Source organism: Diaphorina citri, unplaced genomic scaffold (genome assembly GCF_000475195.1).
Source record: "Diaphorina citri unplaced genomic scaffold, Diaci psyllid genome assembly version 1.1 scaffold573, whole genome shotgun sequence".
NCBI lineage: Eukaryota > Metazoa > Arthropoda > Insecta > Hemiptera > Psyllidae > Diaphorina > Diaphorina citri.
This window is the reverse complement of record NW_007378007.1, coordinates 16,792-37,795: the sequence shown is the minus strand read 5'-3', so window position 1 is coordinate 37,795 and position 21,004 is coordinate 16,792. Positions and strand designations below refer to the sequence as shown.

The window sequence follows — 21,004 nt, the reverse complement described above, 5'->3', positions numbered from 1 at the left end:
TCTCCTATTAACTTGAATAAGGGTTAAGTATGACATTCAATAAAGTATAATAGTAACCCTTCCTTATGCCCTACCAATTAGCGCTAACCCAAATCTAGGTACTCTTTCCAAGATGTTTTTTGATAGATTTCAATGATACAAACAACCTAAGAGGTTACCTCATCAGCCATTTTTTTCTTCATTTATTTTTAATAGAGGTTCCATTTATTTTATTTTTAATAGAGGTTCCATTTATTTATTTTTAATCGAGGTTCTTATTCCTGGATCAGATGATGCAAAATTCACCTCCCCCAACCCCAACTTGAATGTTTAATTTTTATTTATCGAACCCCCAAACCCTTCACTTCCACCCAACCTTTCCCTCTCCCCTCTCTCTCTCTTCTCCCCTCCTCCTCTGCTATGTATTCATAACTCTCTTCCCGTAGGTACGTGTCAAACAAAAAACCCAATCATTTCAATTTATTTATTTTCCGTCAGAAAAAAATGGTTTGTAATACGCAAATTGGAAAAATAAGCCCGCACGGACTTTGCATGGAGTTGCTGTTATTATTTTTACGTGTGTGATAGATGGAGGGAGGGGGAGGGGGAGAGGATAGATAGATATAGAGAAAGAGGGAGGAAGAAGAAAACAGGAAGGAAGAGAGGAGAAAAATGGACAAAGGGCAAAAGGAAGAGGGAGGAAGGGAGAGAGGGAGGGAGAGAGAGAGAGAGAGGAGATAGAGCGAGAGAAAACAAACGCTGTTCAATGTTTCTTTTCCACCTTGTCCGTTGAAAAAAAGCTTAAAATTCAGGTGCACGAAATTAAGTATCAAGTAAGTATTTAAAAATTCCCCCCTCTCTCTTTCTCTCTCCCTCTAAAAATCATTGTCTTAATTTTCATAATTAGAAAACAAAACAATAGCAGCACAAAAAGGTTTAGAACACGAGGCAAAAGTTCTGAGGGTATGAATTGCTGTTATTATTTTTACGTGTGTGATAGATGGAGGGAGGGGGAGGAGGAGAATAGATAGATATAGAGAAAGAGGGAGGAAGAAGGAAACATGAAGGGAGAGAGGAGAAAAAGAAAAATGGACAAAGGGCAAAAGGAAGAGGGAGGAAGGGAGAGAGGGAGGGAGAGGGAGAGAGAGAGAGGAGATAGAGCGAGAGAAAACAAACGCTGTTCAATGTTTCTTTTCCACCTTGTCCGTTGAAAAAAAGCTTAAAATTAAAATAGAGTAAAATATAAGTATACTTGGAATAATATAAAGGAAAAGTATAGTAATACGAAGTATGAAAATAGAGTAAAATATAAGTATACTTGGGATAATATAAAGGAAAAGTAGAGTAATACGAAGTATGAAAATAGAGTAAATATAAGTATACTTGGAATAATATAAAGGAAAAGTATAGTAATACGAAGTATGAAAATAGAGTAAATATAAGTATACTTGGAATAATATAAAGGAAAAGTATAGTAATACGAAGTATGAAAATAGAGTAAATATAAGTATACTTGGAATAATATAAAGGAAAATATTGAAGTAAAGTAAAAGAGGAGCTCTGTAAGGTGAGGAAGAACCTGATAGTTGACTAATGGAACTTGGCTTTGTTCTAGATTTGTCAAGATCAAATTTAGTTGGATATGGTCAAAGATCACTTTTCGGACCAATTTTCTTCTGGTAAAATGCAGTGTCTTAGGACTGCTTATATTGTGATTGGTTAATTAACTGGTGAACAGTTCATTAAAGGCTTAAGCTTCAATTAAAAGACTTTTATTTAACATCTGGAATCTGGATGCATGCCTCTGTATTCTGTAACTTTTATTCAAGTTAAATTTTCATTTCAGTAGTCATTTAGCATTTGTGTCCAATATAACTCACACTCATGTACCTTCAGTGTCTCGGTGGGTCCAGACTTGTGCAATGCGGAAAGGATAAGAGGGAGGGAGGGAAGAACGCATTAAATTTTAATGCAAAATGTACAATTTGTACTGTATTTTATTATTACTGAGTACCTACCTACGTACCAACCTAACCTTGTGGAAGGAGATGTAGTAAAATAGGAAGGTAGGTACTAGGTAACTATGGGAGGGGAGGGGAAAAATAAATATAGAGGGGGGACACAAATGAGGAAGGAAATAAAGAAATACAATATAAATAGAACGAGAAAAATTGAGGAGGAGGGGGTGAAAGGAGGGAGAAAGAAGTTCAAATAGCGTAGACTTGGTCGCTCTCTCTCTCTCTCCCTATTTTTCTCTCTCTTTATATTTCTTCCTCCCTCTCTCTCACTCGTCTAGGAGAAGAGCGTTTCTTTTCAGCAAAATGCTCTTATGGAGAAGCTATTTATTTTGGGGCAAAGTCAGAACTTTCGACCATTGGTCATTAGTCATTAGAATTAGAAACGAAAACTTTTTTTTTACGATCTCTCTTATCTTGCACTTTTTTTTACCATTTCGCGCATTTTTCTATCAAAACATAGTAAAAACACACAAAAGAAGAAACAAAAATCCTTTTCGTATCTTGCCCTTTGCTCTTACATGAAAGAGAAAGCACCTTTTCAGTTTCCAGTAGGTAGGTACCTACAAGTGTATCCATTGTAAAAACACACAAAAGAAGAAACAAAAATCCTTTTTGTATCTTGCCCTTTGCTCTTACATGAAAGAGAAAGCACCTTTTCAGTTTCCAGTAGGTAGGTACCTATACAAGTGTATCTAGGGTATACCTACCTATACCTACATCTACCTACCTACAAGTATATCTAGACCGCTGACGTGTGCACACAAGCAGAACAACTCGAGTACCAGGAGGGGATTCAAAATGGCGGCGCGAAAAACGTTTTCTCGGGTACAAGTGTATCTAGGGTATACCTACCTATACCTACATCTACCTACCTACAAGTGTATCTAGACCGCTGACGTGTGCACACAAGCAGAACAACTCGAGTACCAGGAGGGGATTCAAAATGGCGGCGCGAAAAACGTTTTCTCGTTTCTTTTCAAACACCTACGTATTCTGTAAATGTAATAGAAAGTCGTGTGATGTTCACACCAGATTTTTTTTCAGTAATATTTTTTGTCTCTTTATAAATTTCACGAGTCTCTCGTTTGGGCAATAATTCACTTCTGGATTTATTATTCATGGTGACTCTGTTTTTGAAGCGACTAATTCCGAGGCTGATGTTAGGGAGGCCTTTTTGAAGACTGAACGCTGAACGTGGAGAAGGTCTCTTTTTTTGCACGCCAATTGAAAAAAAAAAAAAAAAAAAATTGGGGGGAACCTTCAATAAGTTGGTCCACCATGGCAAAGATATGTGACGTAGCCTCATCCGTCATAACCCAGCCTCCAGTGACCATTTCTAGACGACCTTCAGCAATCAGCTTCTTCACTATGTTCCTCTTGGTGGGATGAACACTGTAACAGATGAGAGACAATATGGGATGTTAATAATTGCAGAAATTATTTTGATGGTAGCCAAATGAAGGATGAAACCTGTCGCTAAAGATCTTAGCATTTATACTTGTGGGGCACGGTTGGTCCAGTGGTAACGCGCTTGCTTGCCATGCAGAAGGTCCCGGGTTCGAATCCCACCATCGACAAAAATTTGTGAGTGAAACCTGTCGCTAAAGATCTTAGCATTTATACAGTGCTAGAAATGGAACGGACATAGAAATGTGGGAAATTTTATATTATTTTGTGATGTTCCGTAAACAATCTAATTAAAATAAGAGGAAAAAAATAACTTATTTTTAATAGAAAGGCAGTCAAATTGCTGCCATTGCTCCTAAAGTTCATCATACAGAAAATCTTTAAATCGTTTCTAATCAACGTCAATTCGCAAGAAATCATTTTTATTATTATTATTATTATTATTATTATTATTATTATTATTATTATTATTATTATTTTATTGGAAAAATAAGCCCGCACGGACTTTGCATGGAATTGCTGTTATTATTTTTACGTGTGTGATAGATGGAGGGAGGGGGAGGAGGAGAATAGATAGATATAGAGAAAGAGGGAGGAAGAAGGAAACATGAAGGGAGAGAGGAGAAAAAGAAAAATGGACAAAGGGCAAAAGGAAGAGGGAGGAAGGGAGAGAGGGGGGGAGAGAGAGAGAGAGAGGAGATAGAGCGAGAGAAAACAAACGCTGTTCAATGTTTCTTTTCCACCTTGTCCGTTGAAAAAAAGCTTAAAATTCAGGTGCACGAAATTAAGTATCAAGTAAGTATTTAAAAATTCCCCCCTCTCTCCCTCTCTCTTTCTCTCTCTCTCAAAAAATCATTGTCTTAATTTTCATAATTAGAAAACAAAACAATAGCAGCACAAAAAGGTTTAGAATACGAGGCAAAAGTTCTGAGTATGAAGGGAGAAAATTTGAGCGAGAAAAAAAGCAATGTTAAAGGAGAGGTGAAGAAATTACGAAATTAGTGATAAAGAAACGGAAGTAGAAATGGATGGTAAAGAGGAGGATGGAGGTGGAGAAATGAGTGATAAAGAAACGGTAGTAGAAATGGATGGTAAAGAGGAGGATGGAGGTGGAGAAATGAGTGATAAGATCTGGATGGATGCCTCTGTATTCTGTAACTTTTATTCAAGTTAAATTTCCATTTCAGTAGTCATTTAGCATTTGTGTCCAATATAACTCACACTCATGTACCTTCAGTGTCTCGGTGGGTCCAGACTTGTGCAATGCAACGTCCAAAGCAACGTGCAAAGCATTTGCATTGCACGTTGCACGTAAAATCAAATCTGACGAATGCGAACGTTTTTCATGTATCCGAGAATACCGATACTCAACTAGTAATGGCCTATAGTAGGTACATCATTTGCATTGCACGATGCTTTGCAAACACGTCCAAACTAGTGCAACGCGAAGAGGAGGATGGAGGTGGAGAAATGAGTGATAAAGACAGGGTAGTAGGAGACAAGAAAGAGTGGAGGGAAGAGGTACAAAAGGGGGAAAAAGTTACAAAAGAATTGAGGTAGGTCCCTATAAACTCTATAAAGCCGGCTTGCTAGAAATGATTTTCAGGTAGAAATTCTTAAGAAGCTCCATGGGAAAACTTTGTTTACATTTCCATTGTTTGAAAATTTTGTGATACTCAAAGTTTAGGAGCACATACCTACAAGGGTAATGTCAGGTATTGACCCAAACCCTAAACTTTTGAAATGCAAGAAAGAAGGTAGGGTTTTGATACTATGTATGTACATACAGAGGTACATAATACGTTGTAAAGGTTGAAATTTATGCTAGGAAATCTTGTTATCCTTTCCTATGAACAGCTTTTTGACCAAAGTAGAAGCTGATCTGTTTACATGCTTTTTTAGAAGGAGCTAAGGTGTACAATGACGAAAAGGGGAAAAACCTTGATAATATCATGATATGATATAACATTATGTGCTTTGCCATGGAACATTATTAAATAAAAAACATCCCCAAGCCAATAAATCCACGAATACATTTCTCTCTTTTCCCCTTCATTTCCTTTGCTCCCTTTGACGTTAGCTTTTATAATAACGTCGCGTCTCCTGTAAACTCAATAAGTACAAAATGGGTCAATGGCCCTTGATAGAGGATGAGGATGACTAAATTAGCGACAAGAAAAAGGGAATCAATAAATTGTCCCTATACCCTCCACAACATTTCTCTCTTTTCCCCTTCATTTCCTTTGCTTCCTTTGACGTTAGCTTTTATAATAACGTCGCGTCTCCTGTAAACTCAATAAGTACAAATGGGTCAATGGCCCTTGATAGAGGATGAGGATGACTAAATTAGCGACAAGAAAAAGGGAATCAATAAATTGTCCCTATACCCTCCTTGGGTCCTTGGCCGGTGAACATAAAATTCGGAATTTCCGTAAAACTTGATGTTTTTTTCATCGAAAATAACCCGAGCATAATGGTCATGAATGGAAAATGCTGAAAAATAGGTTAAAAACTAGAAGAGCATCCCCTTCGTAGCGTCGAAGTAAGTTATATTTTCCGGTTCGGTATTTAAAACGACAGGAAAAGACGAGGGTACCGGGAGAAAATGGTTCAAGCGAGTGCTCGTTAAATATGAACAGGGAAAAGCATTAACCTAGATAATGAAAAAATATAAAAACAATAACTTGGAAACATGAATTATTGAAGACATCGCGAGAAGTGCCAAGGAGTGGAAATTATTGCAATCATGTTGGAAACATGAATTATTGAAGACATCGCGAGAAGTGCCAAGGAGTGGAAATTATTGCAATCATGTTAACATTGCGTGCTGCATACGAATGCTCTTAAGAATAGAAGTTAATTTAAATACAGACACTTAAAAATCAAGTGTATTAAAACAGTGGGGGGAAAATCGTGGAATTTTATCAAAAAAACTTTCCAGATTCCTTTTAATTTTCCCTCATACCTCCATTCAAAAATCTCAAGGATCTATTAGGCTAGCCACTCACTATCATGGACCTTTTCAGCCGTACACAGATGGACCTTTTCAGCCGTGCCTGTCAGGTCGACCTGATAGTGTGTGTGTGCTAATCAGGTGTAAGGTATACCTGATCAGTTGTACCTGCCAGGTCTACCTGATAGTGAGCGGCTGGCCTTAGACAGTACCTACAAATTTATGAGGAACTAAAAAATCTAAAAATAGATGGAGAAGTTATACGTCAGTAGCAATACTAGCATTATCAGAACTCTGTTAGATATCAGACAAGATGGAAAAACGAAAATAAATACGAACTCTCTTAAACTTTTCAATTTACTCGAGAATATTTCTCGGAGAAACTTCATAAAGGAGGACTGGAGATTGCAAAGGAGGACTGGAGATTGCAAAGGGGAAATGGAGATATTGCAAAGGGGAAATGGAGATTGCAAAGGGGTACTGGAGATCGCAAATGGGGACTGGAGATAGTAGAGGGGAACTGGAGATTTCAAAGGGGAATAGGAGATAAAGGACGATGGTAAAGGGAGGTAGGAGTCTGAAGATTTTTGTAGGAGGAGAATTTGCACAATAAAGTCTACCATACAACTCTTGGTAGTATTTACTTAGTCTCTCTCGATTTCTCCTGTGTCTCTCTCTCTAATCCCTGGGAAATTTACAGGAGCCCTTTCTGTTCTCATCTAGGGATTGACTATTGGATCTTAGGATGTTTGGGGCCCATTTTGATCTTCGTAGTTCATACTAGGGCAGTAGATACCCAGGTATCTGGTTACTAAATAAATTATTCTGGTAAGAGCAGGGTATTCAAAGGCTTCGAATCTTCAGACTGATTGTCTTACTTCTAAAAAAAAAAAAATTAAAAAAAAACGTCATAGCCGATCGACATCGACTGGAAATAGGATCAATGGATTTTGGTGAATTAAAAAAAAGTTGTAGTGTACACAAGTATTTCAGAAGAGATCGACCCTTAATACAAAGTACACTGGAAAAATAATTCAAATTGGATTATCATTCCGTTTGTTTGTATGTTTCATTTGTTTGTTTGTTGGGTCAAATGTAAGTTTGGACGTACTTTAAACAGGGTCGATCGCTTTGGAACTTTTGAAAGATAAACGGACTACTGGTCCTAATTTGACAGTCTAGAAAAAAAAACAACTTTGTGCAGTTGGTGCATTTATTTTTCCACAAATAAGAGGCTTTTTCTATTCTAGTCTGCTGGAGAGAGCTAAGAGAGGGAGGGAGAGAGCGGGAGAAAGAGAGGAAAAAGGCCTTTTTAAGCCGTTCTGGTACTCATATTTCGATAAGTATACAACAGTAGGCACTTTACTATTTTACAAGTACCTCTTACTTTTACAAAAGCACTACAAACAGATTTTCGCTGAATATTTTGTTTACCTACAGAAAATTCAAAGGAATAAGGAGTTTTCATTCAACTCAAAAGCAGAAAATAAATAAATAGGGAAAAAATATTTTTTTTCTATTTTGGGTAGCCAGGTCGTCAGCCGTAAAATAACGCTGACCGAAAAAGTGGGACTAAATAAAGAGGCTTTTTGTCGCCTTTGTCCTTAAAAAGGGTATGGAATTAGTGGTAGGGATCTGATCCTGATGAATTAGCTCTTTCGCCTGACTACTGAACTTTTCTTTTACTGTGAGCCTTATGTTCCTATATAAAGAGAATTCCATAACTGCAGATTCATAATAGAAGTATTGACGCATTGAAATTTCCAGGATTATCAGAGTACCAATGGTGATGGTATGGATGGTGCTATACTGTATTAGGTGTTCCAGATAAATCAGGATTCCCTGGAAATATTGAGGCCCTTAGGACTGTAGGGTATTGAAAATAGGGGAGGGAGGGGGAGGAGGAGAATAGATAGATATAGAGAAAGAGGGAGGAAGAAGGAAACATGAAGGGAGAGAGGAGAAAAAGAAAAATGGACAAAGGGCAAAAGGAAGAGGGAGGAAGGGAGAGAGGGAGGGAGAGGGAGAGAGAGAGAGGAGATAGAGCGAGAGAAAACAAACGCTGTTCAATGTTTCTTTTCCACCTTGTCCGTTGAAAAAAAGCTTAAAATTCAGGTGCACGAAATTAAGTATCAAGTAAGTATTTAAAAATTCCCCCCTCTCTCTTTCTCTCTCCCTCTAAAAATCATTGTCTTAATTTTCATAATTAGAAAACAAAACAATAGCAGCACAAAAAGGTTTAGAACACGAGGCAAAAGTTCTCTGGGTATGAAGGGAGAAAATTTGAGCGAGAAGCAATGTTAAAGGAGAGGTGAAGAGATTACGAAATTAGTGATAAAGAAACGGTAGTAGAAATGGATGGTAAAGAGAAGGATGGAGGTGGAGAAATGAGTGATAAAGAAACGGTAGTAGAAATGGATGGTAAAGAGGAGGATGGAGGTGGAGAAATGAGTGATAAAGAAACTGTAGTAGAAATGGATGGTAAAGAGGAGGATGGAGGTGGAGAAATGAGTGATAAAGAAACGGTAGTAGGAGACAAGAAAGAGTGGAGGGAAGAGGTACAAAAGGGGGAAAAGTTACAAGAGTTGAGGTAGGTCCCTATAAACTCTATAAAGCCTGCTTGCTAGAAATGATTTTCAGGTAGAAATTCTTAAGAAGCTCCATGGGAAAACTTTGTTTACATTTCCATTGTTTGAAAATTTTGTGTTTACCTCCAAAAAAAATTTCAATGCGTTTCTTCTCAGTTCCCGTCATATTGTGATGGGGATGTGTTTCCCGCTTCTTTTTGGCAGTATGACAGGCGTGTTTTGAATATTTCCTACAGGTTGTAAACGCCCTGAAGCCCTAAGCGGAAAGAATCTGGGACCTCATAATACACCTTAATATTAACCTGAGAAACAGACCACACAAGTCTAATGTAGCAGAAACAACTGTTGTTTCATTGCTACGAAATTAAAACTAAAAAAGAAAAAAAAAAAAATCAACAACATCGAGTTGAAAGGTTGAAACTTAAAATTAGACCTCGCGTCGTTCGTTCATGTAAGCCGCCACTGACGACATACGAATTACTTGAGCTTACACGTGAAATTTAAGCTGTGGACAAGTCAAATGTAATCCCCTCTACGTCTATGGGCAAAATAATTATGCATAGGCCTTTAAAAATAGGGCCAAATTCGTGACTTATGAAATGTTTAATTGCCTACCTCACTCCTCAAAAAGTAAAAATTTGAATTTTACATAGGTACTTTAATTTTTCGTTTTATTATTTTTTGTTTAAAAAAAGCCTTTTTTTACATGATGTAGGTATATTAGGTGGATCAAAATCAGTCAAAATTCAACTCAATACTCAATTCATTTCTTCAATGTTCAATACGACGTCGGGACGTTGGGTGATATACTAGCACCTACTTGGTAAGAGGTGGGCAATCTTTTGATACTTTTTTGAGAATGAAAACAAAACCACCATATCTGGCCAAATTTACAACTCAGAAAATTAATACAAGTAGTCTACGAGAATATTATGTAGTAAGAGTATGTATGTAGTTCTCAGAGAAAATGTATGTAGTATTTATGTACTTTTCAGAAGACAAAACTCTTTGTTCTGTTTCGGGGTTAGCTATTCCGGAGTTACATTATTCAGCATCAGGTAACTAGCTTTCATTTCGTTCCCATCTTGACACACATATCCATTAAGCAATTTGTCACATCACGGGAAAATAAGGAGAGCACAACTAAAAGCTTTTTCCACCTTTGTTACTCTTCGTAGAACAATGCATGCCCAAAAGATGTCGTCGTAATACGAAGCGTGAAAATAGAGTAAATATAAGTATACATGGAATAATATCAAGGAAAAAGTAGAGTAAAAGAGGAGCTCTGTTTGGTTTTGTCTCTTTCCGTGTCCCCTCTCCTCTTCCCCCCCCTCTCTCTCTCTCTCTCTCTCACTCATCTCTCCTATTGACTTGAATAAGGGTTAAGTTTGACATCCAAGTATAATAGTAACCCTTCCTTATGCCCTACCAAATAGCGCTAACCCAAATCTAGGTACTCTTTCCAAGATGTTTTTTGATAGATTTGAATGATACAAACAACCTAAGAGGTTACCTCATCAGCCATTTTTTTCTTCATTTATTTTATTTTTAATAGAGGTTCCATTTATTTATTTTTAATCGAGGTTCCATTTATTTATTTTTAATCACAGATGTCTCTGAAATCGGGATATCTCAGGAATATGGGACACAACTGCAAAGGTTGGATGGTTGGTTCACATTGATGGCGATTGACACGTAATAGATTGCGTTGTCCTCGTCTTCCATTTTTATACACATTCTGCTCCTTTAGGATTTCCTTCTTCTCTTCTTTCTACCAGAACTCCTCTCACTTTCTCGAATTTCTTTCTTTTCACAGATGTCTCTGAAATCGGGATATCTCAGGAATATGGGACACAACTGCAAAGGTTGGATGGTTGGTTCACATTGATGGCGATTGACAAGTAATAAATTGCGTTGTCCTCGTCTTCTATGGTAATGGTAAATGGTAATAATATTACTTTTATTGAACAATATTAACAAAATGAGATTATTTTATAATTTTATTTTTATACACATTCTGCTCCTTTACGATTTCCTTCTTCTCTTCTTTCTATCAGAACTCCTCTCACTTTCTCGATTTTCTTTTTTTCTTATCCGCTGTTCACACGCAACAAAAGAAAAACTCCGAAGAAGAAAATCTTCAGAACAATTTCATTAAAATATGTAAATGACTTTTCTGGGTAATCACACGCAACAAAAGAAAAACTCCGAAGAAGAAAATCTTCAGAACAATTTCATTAAAATATGTAAATGACTTTTCTGGATAAAAAAAAGAAAAGCTCTAATCGACATTTCCTGATTATTTGGAAAAATATTGGATATTTGGATTACAAAGGAGAAAAAAGTTAAATCTCATTTAGATTCCTGCTCTGCTGCCAACGATTACGGGGAAGTTTTTCAAGCTTTCACCGAATTCCAGACAAAGAACTTCTGACTTCTTTAGTCAACAAACTTATGCAAATTGCGAATAATGCTCTCAGAACTTCCAAGTCAGTAGTCAAGAGTTAAGATTTTTTAACTTCATGAGTCTTCCGGGAAATTGGAAAAAAAAGAAGTTCCAACAGAATTGCGGAAACTATCAGTAAAAACTACTGGTGGAGTGAATTTGACTGGTTCTTCTTTAGGTTTTATTCTTAGATAGGGGAATTTCAATTTTGCGGAATTTAAGAAATCAACAAACTTATGCAAATTGCGAATAATGCTCTCAGAACTTCCAAGTCAGTAGTCAAGAGATAAGATTTTTTAACTTCATGGGTCTTCCGGGAAATTGGAAAAAAAAGAAGTTCCAATAGAATTGCGGAAACTATCAGTAAAAAACTACTGGTGGAGTGAATTTGACTGGTTCTTCTTTAAGTTTTATTCTTAGATAGGGGAATTTCAATTTTGCGGAATTTGCAAACATTGTCAGTAGGGATTTGTAAGGGTTTGCTGTGATTGAAACAGAATAACAGATTTACAAATAGTTGCGAGGAGGAGGAGGGAGATGGAGAGAGAAGAGGAAATGGAGGAAATTCTGATGGAAAAAAAAAAGAATGAAAAGGAACGCTAAGAAATAAAATCATGATTTCTAAGTATTGTAAGTGGAAAAAACTAAAGCAGCGTTTACACTTTGATTCTACGTAACATGTAGATTTTAATAATTAAATTGTATATGTAAATAACAGATTTACAAATAGTTGCGAGGAGGAGGAGGGAGATGGAGAGAGAAGAGGAAATGGAGGAAATTCTGATGGTATCAGTAAAAACTACTGGTGGAGTGAATTTGACTGGTTCTTCTTTAGGTTTTATTCTTAGATAGGGGAATTTCAATTTTGCGGAATTCGCAAACATTGTCAGTAGGGATTTGTAAGGGTTTGCTGTGATTGAAACAGAATAACAGATTTACAAATAGTTGCGAGGAGGAGGAGGGAGATGGAGAGAGAAGAGGAAATGGAGGAAATTCTGATGGAAAAAAAAAGAAGGACAAGGAACGCTAAGAAATAAAATCATGATTTCTGCTGTGATTGAAACAGAATAACAGATTTACAAATAGTTGCGAGGAGGAGGAGGAGGAGGAGGAGGAGGAGGAGGAGGAGGGAGATGGAGAGAGAAAAGGAAATGGAGGAAATTCTGATGAAAAAAAAAGAGGAAAAGGAACGATTGAAATCGTTTAAAATCAAACGATTAAAATCATGATTTCTATTGTAGGTAAGTGGAAAAAACTAAAGCAGCGTTTACACTTTGATTCTACGTAACATGTAGATTTTAATAATTAAATTGTATATGTAGACTTTAATATGGTGATGGTGATTTTAATAATTATTGGACCTTTGACGGCTTAACACACTAGCGTACAACAAAACCCAGCTGATTTAAAAGGTAATAATTTAACTGGAAAATATTTCACAAAATTAAATTAACATAATTATTTGCTTTGTACATAGTATACAGGAAGAAACAAAAATCCTTTTCGTATCTTGCCCTTTGCTCTTACATGAAAGAGAAAGCACCTTTTCAGTTTCCAGTAGGTAGGTACCTACAAGTGTATCTAGGGTATACCTACCTATACCTACATCTACCTACCTACAAGTGTATCTAGACCGCTGACGTGTGTACACAAGCAGAACAACTCGAGTACCAGGAGGGGATTCAAAATGGCGGCGCGAAAAACGTTTTCTCGCGTTCACAGAAGTGTTGTAATTAATGCACGTTGCATGAGGCACAGCACTTTGTGAGTAATTACAAAAAAGTGATTTTTAGCCCATGGTCTGTACGTATGTATGTACGTACGTACAACAAAACCCAGCTGATTTAAAAGGTAATAATTTAACTGGAAAATATTTCACAAAATTAAATTAACATAATTATTTGCTTTGTACATAATATACAGGTATTTTTTTTTAGCTAAGTACTACTAAGTACCAATCTACCAACATACCTACGTATAGTAATATTAGGTACAAAGTACCAACATCAGCACTTTGTGAGTAATTAAATTTGTACTCCTTGTAATACTGTATGCAGGTATTACAACTCAGTCACGGATGGCAGGGTAAATACTAGCGGGCACAGTTATTTCAGTGGTAAAGCGCTTCCTTGTCATAAAACTTAAAATTAGACCTCGCGTCGTTCGTTCATGTAAGCCGCCACTGACGACATACGGATTACTTGAGCTTACACGTAAAATTTGAGCTATGGACAAGTGTGTATTTTCCATTATGCTGCAGTGGTCGCATAATTTAGCAGGTTAGGTGACTGAAACAGTTCTAGTAGTTATTGGTAAACATACCCACTTTGGACGCTAAAGTTCCAATTTATGAAAATGGTTATGGCCATTTGACACGGGAGTGAACAATGTTAGTACAAGAATTATAATTACCCTCATTATCACCTAACAGGGTGACCATGGAACGAAGTGAATTCCAACTTTCGGCTCTTTTTTTAAAGAGGTTTGATAGAGGGAACTGTAAGGTCTTATCGTCCCGAAAGAGAAGAGAGAAGGAAGACAGGATAGGAGAAAGCCAGCCGTTCCGAGAACAAGATATTTACTTTAGTTCGCCTCTTTGTCTCACTGTAACTCTTAAGAGAATTTGGAAATGTTTTAAAACCTAAAAGACATTTGCTGATTAGATTTCGGGACGGGACCTTTGGAGCCTTTTCCGAATGAATTTCACAGTTCCATGGAACAACCATTAAAATTATACCTTCCTAAGCTATAAGTATAAGAGATTTCGAAAATAGAGGTTAGCGTGCTAATTGTACACACTTGTTACCATTAAAAAACATTAGCTCCGTTATAAATTTGGTAACGTCGCATTACAAGTTACTGTAAATAGAAGTTATTTTAAGTTAACCAAGTCAAGGGTAAAAGTACAGGAGTATAAATAAAAAATGCCACCAAAAGGTAACATGTTTAGTTACAATAGTGAAGAAAATCTTGCGTGGTTTAGGACATCTTCTGTTCCAAGGAATTCAGTTTTTTTTTCGACAGTAGTGCTAGCGTTAAGTCGCGAGATTGATTCCTTTCTGCGGCGGATTTTATCAACAGATAAGGTTTGTTCATGAACCGTCTTTCTCCTATCCTGTCTTTGTTCTCTCTTCGTTTTCTGGACGATAAGACCTTAGCATTTACACATTTTAAATCATGATACCACTGACAAAGGAACCATAAAGAGGGAGGTAACGTCGCATTACAAGTTACTGTAAATAGAAGTTATTTTAAGTTAACCAAGTCAAGGGTAAAAGTACAGGAGTATAAATAAAAAAAAATGCCACCAAAAGGTAACATGTTTAGTTACAATAGCGGAGAAAATCTAGCGTGGTTTAGGACATCTTCTGTTCCAAGGAATTCAGTTTTTTTTCGACAGTAGTGCTAGCGTTAAGTCGCGAGATTGATTCCTTTCTGCGGCGGATTTTAACAGTCAAGGTTCATGAACGGTCTTTCTCCTATCCTGTCTTTCTTCTCTCTTCGTTTTCTGGACGATAAGACCTTAGCAGTTACACATTTTAAATCATGGTACCACCGACCATGGAACCATAAAGAGGGTTTCAATGGCCTGAAGATGCTCTTTGTTCTTTAACCCATTAAAAGTTTCGCGCAAAGTTCTTCCCCGCACGTGTGCATAAATATTGCAACCACATGAACTCACGGTGCACTGTGTGGTGTAGGTATGTATGTGTATTGTTAAAAGTTTGATTTTTATATTATCCAACTTATCTAAACTTTGGGGTACAAATATTGTACGTGTCGCGTCGACTCCTAAATTATGCAATTTTACAAACTTTGCTCATATGATTTTTACTTTGCTTATATAGGAAGGAAAGTAATGTAATCGGGTCAAAATTTCGATGGTCAGTTTTTAGTGCCAAAACACGTTTTGAGGTCCCTAGAGCTTAAATCCAAAATTTCAGCCATTGGTCCGTGTGTGTGTCTGTCTGTCTGTCTGTCTGTCTGTCTGTCTGTCTGTCTGTCTGTAAACAAAATATCTCGAGAACGGTAAGAGCTAAAGACTTGAAATTTGGTATGTAGATGTCAAATGTGACAAGGATGCGACACGAAACTTTTGGTTAGGATCGGTGCAACGGTTGGCGGAATTTTACCGCTTTTTGGCGGTTTTCGGTGTAATTTAAACAATATCTCGGGAACGGTATGAGCTAGAGACTTGAAATTTGGTATGTAGTTCACAAATGTGACAAGGATGCAACAAAAAATGCTTGGTTGAGATGGTTGCTGCGCTTGGCGGTATTTTGACCGCTCTTGGACAGATTTCGACCGTTTTTTGGCGGTTTTCAGCTCGGCGCAGACGTTTTTTGGCGGTTTTTCAGCATGAGCGATCGAGGGACGACTAAAACGGTTAGAGTGTATTGGTAAACAGTTCAGGGTAAAAGAACACTCAAATAAGCATCATTCAATAGGATAAGGAAAGTCGTGTGATGTTCACACCAGATTTTTTCCACTCGAGAAAAAAAAAATCCTTACATACATGTAACAAACAACAATTTCATTTACTATATCCACATTGTACAAGTGAAGAGCTTCGTAATTTGAATCCGTATTTGAAAATAAATGAAAGGGTCAAGGGCACGATAAATGCAGTAAGGGGATTTTCAGCCTTTTCCCAACAGGATAAATAAGGTGTTACTCCATCGATTCTATTCAATTAAGACATATCCATCTCCCATGAGAAGAAACAATGTTACCACAGAATGGAGATTCTATAGATGATGTTAACACAGAATACACACTCGTCTCAACACATGCAAATGAAACAAAAGGCATGAGACAATACGTACGCACGTGCCTGTTAAACCTATTATATACAACTCGTATAACCTATTATCTATCTCGAGAACCACAACACCTAGTTATTATATATATGTACTCGTATAACCTACTCGTGCTCGTTAGCTTGTAGTACTCAATCTAGTATATGCAACCTGCATACTGCATACACTTGGCACATGTAAAGGAAGATAACACTCTTGTAAAGGAAGATAGCACTCTTGTAAAAGAATATAACACTCTTGTATGAGTTAGATGGGGTCGAGTGCATTTTGAACAGCAACATGTCTTTTGATAATACTATTAGGTTTTATGTATTCAACTCTTGTAAAGGAAGATAACACTCTTGTAAAGGAAGATAGCACTCTTGTAAAGGAAGATAACACTCTTGTAAAGGAAGATAGCACTCTTGTAAAGGAAGATAACACTCTTGTAAAGGAAGATAGCACTCTTGTAAAGGAAGATAACACTCTTGTAAAGGAAGATAGCACTCTTGTAAAGGAAGATAACACTCTTGTAAAGGAAGATAGCACTCTTGTAAAGGAAGATAACACTCTTGTAAAGGAAGATAGCACTCTTGTAAAGGAAGATAACACTCTTGTAAAGGAAGATAGCACTCTTGTAAAGGAAGATAACACTCTTGTATGAGTTAGATGGGGTCGAGTGCATTTTGAACAGCAACATGTCTTTTGACAATACTATTAGGTTTTATGCTGTGTGTGTCAAATATGTAAAATACTTGATTGAATACTCGGTAACTTTGTGAAGGTCCATTCTAACTGTTGGGTTGTATTGACACGAATGCCAATAAAAAGTGAAGAAGGTATTTGTTTCAATAAATATGTAAGACCTTCAGACCTTGTTTAGACTGCGAGAATAAAGGGACTTTTCAGACTCATTCTGGCAGTATAGCAAGGTATATTCTAGTCTAGTCTAGTGTCTATTAGTTGCCAGCGTGTGGCACGTTGAATGCACCAGTTATGGATCACTGAAGGTGAGTAACGTTGTGTTTGGTTGGTATCTGGATAGGTGACAATTTGGGCTATTGCTGTTGGCCTTTCCCGGCCTCACTCTGGCTGGATGATGTCATGTGAGGAGGGTGGCTTATGGCTGAATGGAGGGTGTAAATAGATGCCACTTTACCAAACGTTAGTAGTTCTTCTTCTTCTTCTTCTTCTCCTCCTCCATGTACTATAGTTAGTAGTTCTTTTTTCACCATGTTTTGCGACGAAAATTGAAATTCGTGTCCGTACTTTTATAATCTTTTGAGGTAGGACAACCATAGAGAGCGTGGCACTAAAAACTGACCATCGAAATTTTGACCCGATTACATTACTTTCCTTCCTATAGGATAAGGAAAGTAATAATAATAATAATAATAATGATGATCAGTTTTTTGGTCATATTTTGGTTTCCGAATAGTGGTTTGTCTACAATCTACTTGGTATTAACGACTTACCCTTTTCCAACATTATTGAGTACGTATGTATAATTATTCTGGTTTGAGACTTCAAGAGTGATAGTTGTTCTTATTCTATTCTATTCCATTGTACTCTATTCTATAGGTCTTACCTCTCCCACCATTGCGAGAAGAAGGATATTTCCGACCAGATGAATGTCATGTTCGGATGTTGCACTAGTTTCTCTACCATATTGTTCAGTATCATCCTGGTTTGAGAGTGGTAGTAGCTTTCGAATGTCTTCAGCCAGCCGGGGTCGTTGTGTGAGTGAGGTACGAGGAACACCTGAGGAAGAGAGAGAAGATGGCTTCAATGGTCGGCACCCAATTCTGGGTTTAAATTTGGCTTAAGTTAAACTATTACTTTCTATTACTACAAATGATAGTCGGAGGCAAAATCTGGATTTAAAAATGGTTTAAGGTAAACTATTGAATCCATTTCCGAGACTACAATCTCAGTATCAAATTATTTTCAGATAAATTTACTAGATTTCAGATAAATTTACTAGATTCAATTTGAGTGCATCATTTTTAACTTCAGATTAGAATTTAACCATTCAGAAATCAGTTGTCTAATTTAAATTCACATGGTAATCTTGGCAATCGGATTGATTGATTTTAAACTTTTTAGCCAATCAAATTGCTTGTCAAGCATTGTTTAGTCCAATAGTTCAACCAAGTTTAACCCCAGATTGTGGTAAAAACCATTGTGTGATAATTATGTACTATAGTTAGTAGTTCTTTTTTCACCATGTTTTGCGACAAAAATTGAAATTCGTGTCTGTACTTTTATAATCTTTTGAGGTAGGACAACTATAGAGAGCGTATGGCTCCCATCAATTTGTCGCCATCTGTTACTATTTGGGCTGTGGTGTTGAAACAGAAAACCCCTACCATTACCACATAGACACAGTTTTCTCTTCACATTATAAACTCAGTCGAAATCCGTGTAACATTTTGTGAGTACGGGACAAAGGGAAAAGGCCTTTTACAGGTTATAGCTGAGGAGAGAGGGAAAAAACCCAGTCCTTTCACAGGTTATAGCAGGATGAAAAAGTCCGACCTGAATACAATATTAAGAGAGAGAGGTGCAAAGTTACTCGTAAAGTGGTGATAGCAAAAACTTTGCACCCAGCTGAAAAACGCACAAAGAATAGAATAGCTTCCATGTGTTGAGGGATACAATAGGTTTAGAAACTTGAACTTTACGTGGCCACAGCAGATTGCACAATACTCTCCGAGGAAAAATAGAAGTTGACTTTTTCTGTTACTGTTTGGGCTGTGGTGTTGAAACAGAAAACCCCTACCATTACCACATAGACACAGTTTTCTCTTCACATTATAAACTCAGTCGAAATCCGTGTAACATTTTGTGAGTACGGGACAAAGGGAAAAGGCCTTTTACAGGTTATAGCTGAGGAGAGAGGGAAAAAGCCCAGTCCTTTCACAGGCTATAGCAGGATGAAAAAGTCCGACTTGAATACAATATTAAGAGAGAGAGAGAGAGAGAGAGAGAGGTGCAAAGTTACTCGTAAAGTGGCGATAGCAAAAACTTTGCACCCAGCTTTCAGCTTTGTTCCCCTTTTTTTTTTCTTTTTTTTTTTTTTTTTTTTTTTCTTTCGCCTCCTTCTTCTTTCTTGGTTTTCTCACAATTTCACAATGTTGTAGGTATGTGATAGTATGTTGTACCAGGATGAAAAATGTTGCGTTTTTATTTTTATTTAAACAAATGATAATGTTTTTAACTTTGTGTGTTTGCTGTGTTGTTATTTTCATACGTTTTAATGTTCGTATGTGTAGTTTTTTCCCCTCGTGTCAACTTATTTTCCTTTTCCGTCTTTATTTCGTTTGATAAAAATCCCAGTCTTGCAGAACGTTTTACTTTTTTTTTGTAAATGGATAGCTCGGGTCACGCTAGAAATCTCATCCAAAGACCCTCCTAGAGAGAAGGAAAAAAAAAACATTCCCAATTGAGTGAAAACTGATATGTTCATTCCGTCCTAAAAGTAGAACAACCGATGGTTTTTAATCTAGCAGAAAGCAATCTGAGGGTGAACAGAGCTCTCTGTACATAAACTTTCATCAATAACCTACATATTCTTAACGTTTGAATCCCACCCAGCTTATAGGGTGTTTCGGAAAAAATTGCCCAAGATAAGCTGGGCTTTTCTTCTGGATTTTTTTTTACAAATTCTCCTGAGACTGGCTTGAGCTCTCTGTACATAAACTTTCATCAATAACCTACATATTCTTAACGTTTGAATCCCACCCAGCTTATAGGGTGTTTCGGAAAAAATGGCCCAAGATAAGCTGGGCTTTTCTTCTGGATTTTTTTTTTTTTTTACAAATTCTCCTGAAACTGGCTGTTGCATTTCTGCATATTTCAACTCCCGAAGAACAAATGTCATACAAACATAATAAGTACGTATATAAAAATGACAAATAGCAACAGAGGAAAGACCTGTAAACTTTTTCCGCCACACATGGTCAGTTTTTCCTGAACGGGATATAGGGCAAAACTGAATGTAAGTAAATGGCCCTACAGACACCTTGAATAGAGAAAGCGTATCTTTCTCATAGAATTCAAACAAAGTTATCCGTAATCCTGGACTAAAACCAAGATATCCTCGACTAAAATCAGATCAGCACTTTGTGAGTAATTAAATTTGTACTCCTTGTAATACTGTATGCAGGTATTACAACTCAGTCACGGATGGCAGGGTAAATACTATGCGGGTGCGGTTATTCCAGTGGTAAAGCGCTTCCTTGTCATTCAGAAGGTCCCAGGTTCGATGTCTACCTTCGACAAAAATTGTACCTACTCTTTTTTCGATTGCAAAAAAATTAACGGGTTACATTCTGGTGTTTTCGTGTTGACTCAACACCTAAATGGATAGTTCTCTCACCCATCTGATGGTATACTGAGAAACAGATCACACAAGTCTAATGTAGCAGAAACAACAACATCAAGTTGAAACTTAAAATTAGACCTCGCGTCGTTCGTTCATGTAAGTCGCCACTGACGACATACGGATTACTTGAGCTTACCTACACGTAAAATTTAAGCTATGGACAAGCCAAATGTAATCCCCTCTACGTCTATGGGCAAAATAATTATGCATAGGCCTTTAACAATAGGGCCAAATTCGTGACTTATGAAATGTTTAATTGCCTACCTCAAAAATTTGAATTTTACATAGGTACTTTCATTTTTAGTTTTATTATTTTTTATTAAAAAAAAAAAAAAAAACATGATGTGGATCCAAAATCAGTCCAAATCAACTCAATTCTCAATTAATTTTCCTTCAATGTTCAATCGATGTCGGGACGTTGGTGTGA

The 21,004-nt window shown here is 37.0% G+C and overlaps 1 protein-coding gene across 1 annotated transcript in view; it reads right to left on the bottom strand.

Annotated features, from left to right (window-relative positions):
• LOC103510204 (alpha-mannosidase 2x) overlaps positions 1-17,951 on the bottom strand; it is a gene marked incomplete at its 5' end in the record, with an annotated part of 35,705 nt that extends 17,754 nt beyond the window's left edge. The window contains 2 exon segments of the mRNA XM_026824321.1: positions 3,256-3,389; positions 17,779-17,951. Of these exon segments, the coding sequence (XP_026680122.1) occupies positions 3,256-3,389; positions 17,779-17,951 (307 nt within the window).
• Between the last annotated feature and the right edge of the window lie 3,053 nt (positions 17,952-21,004).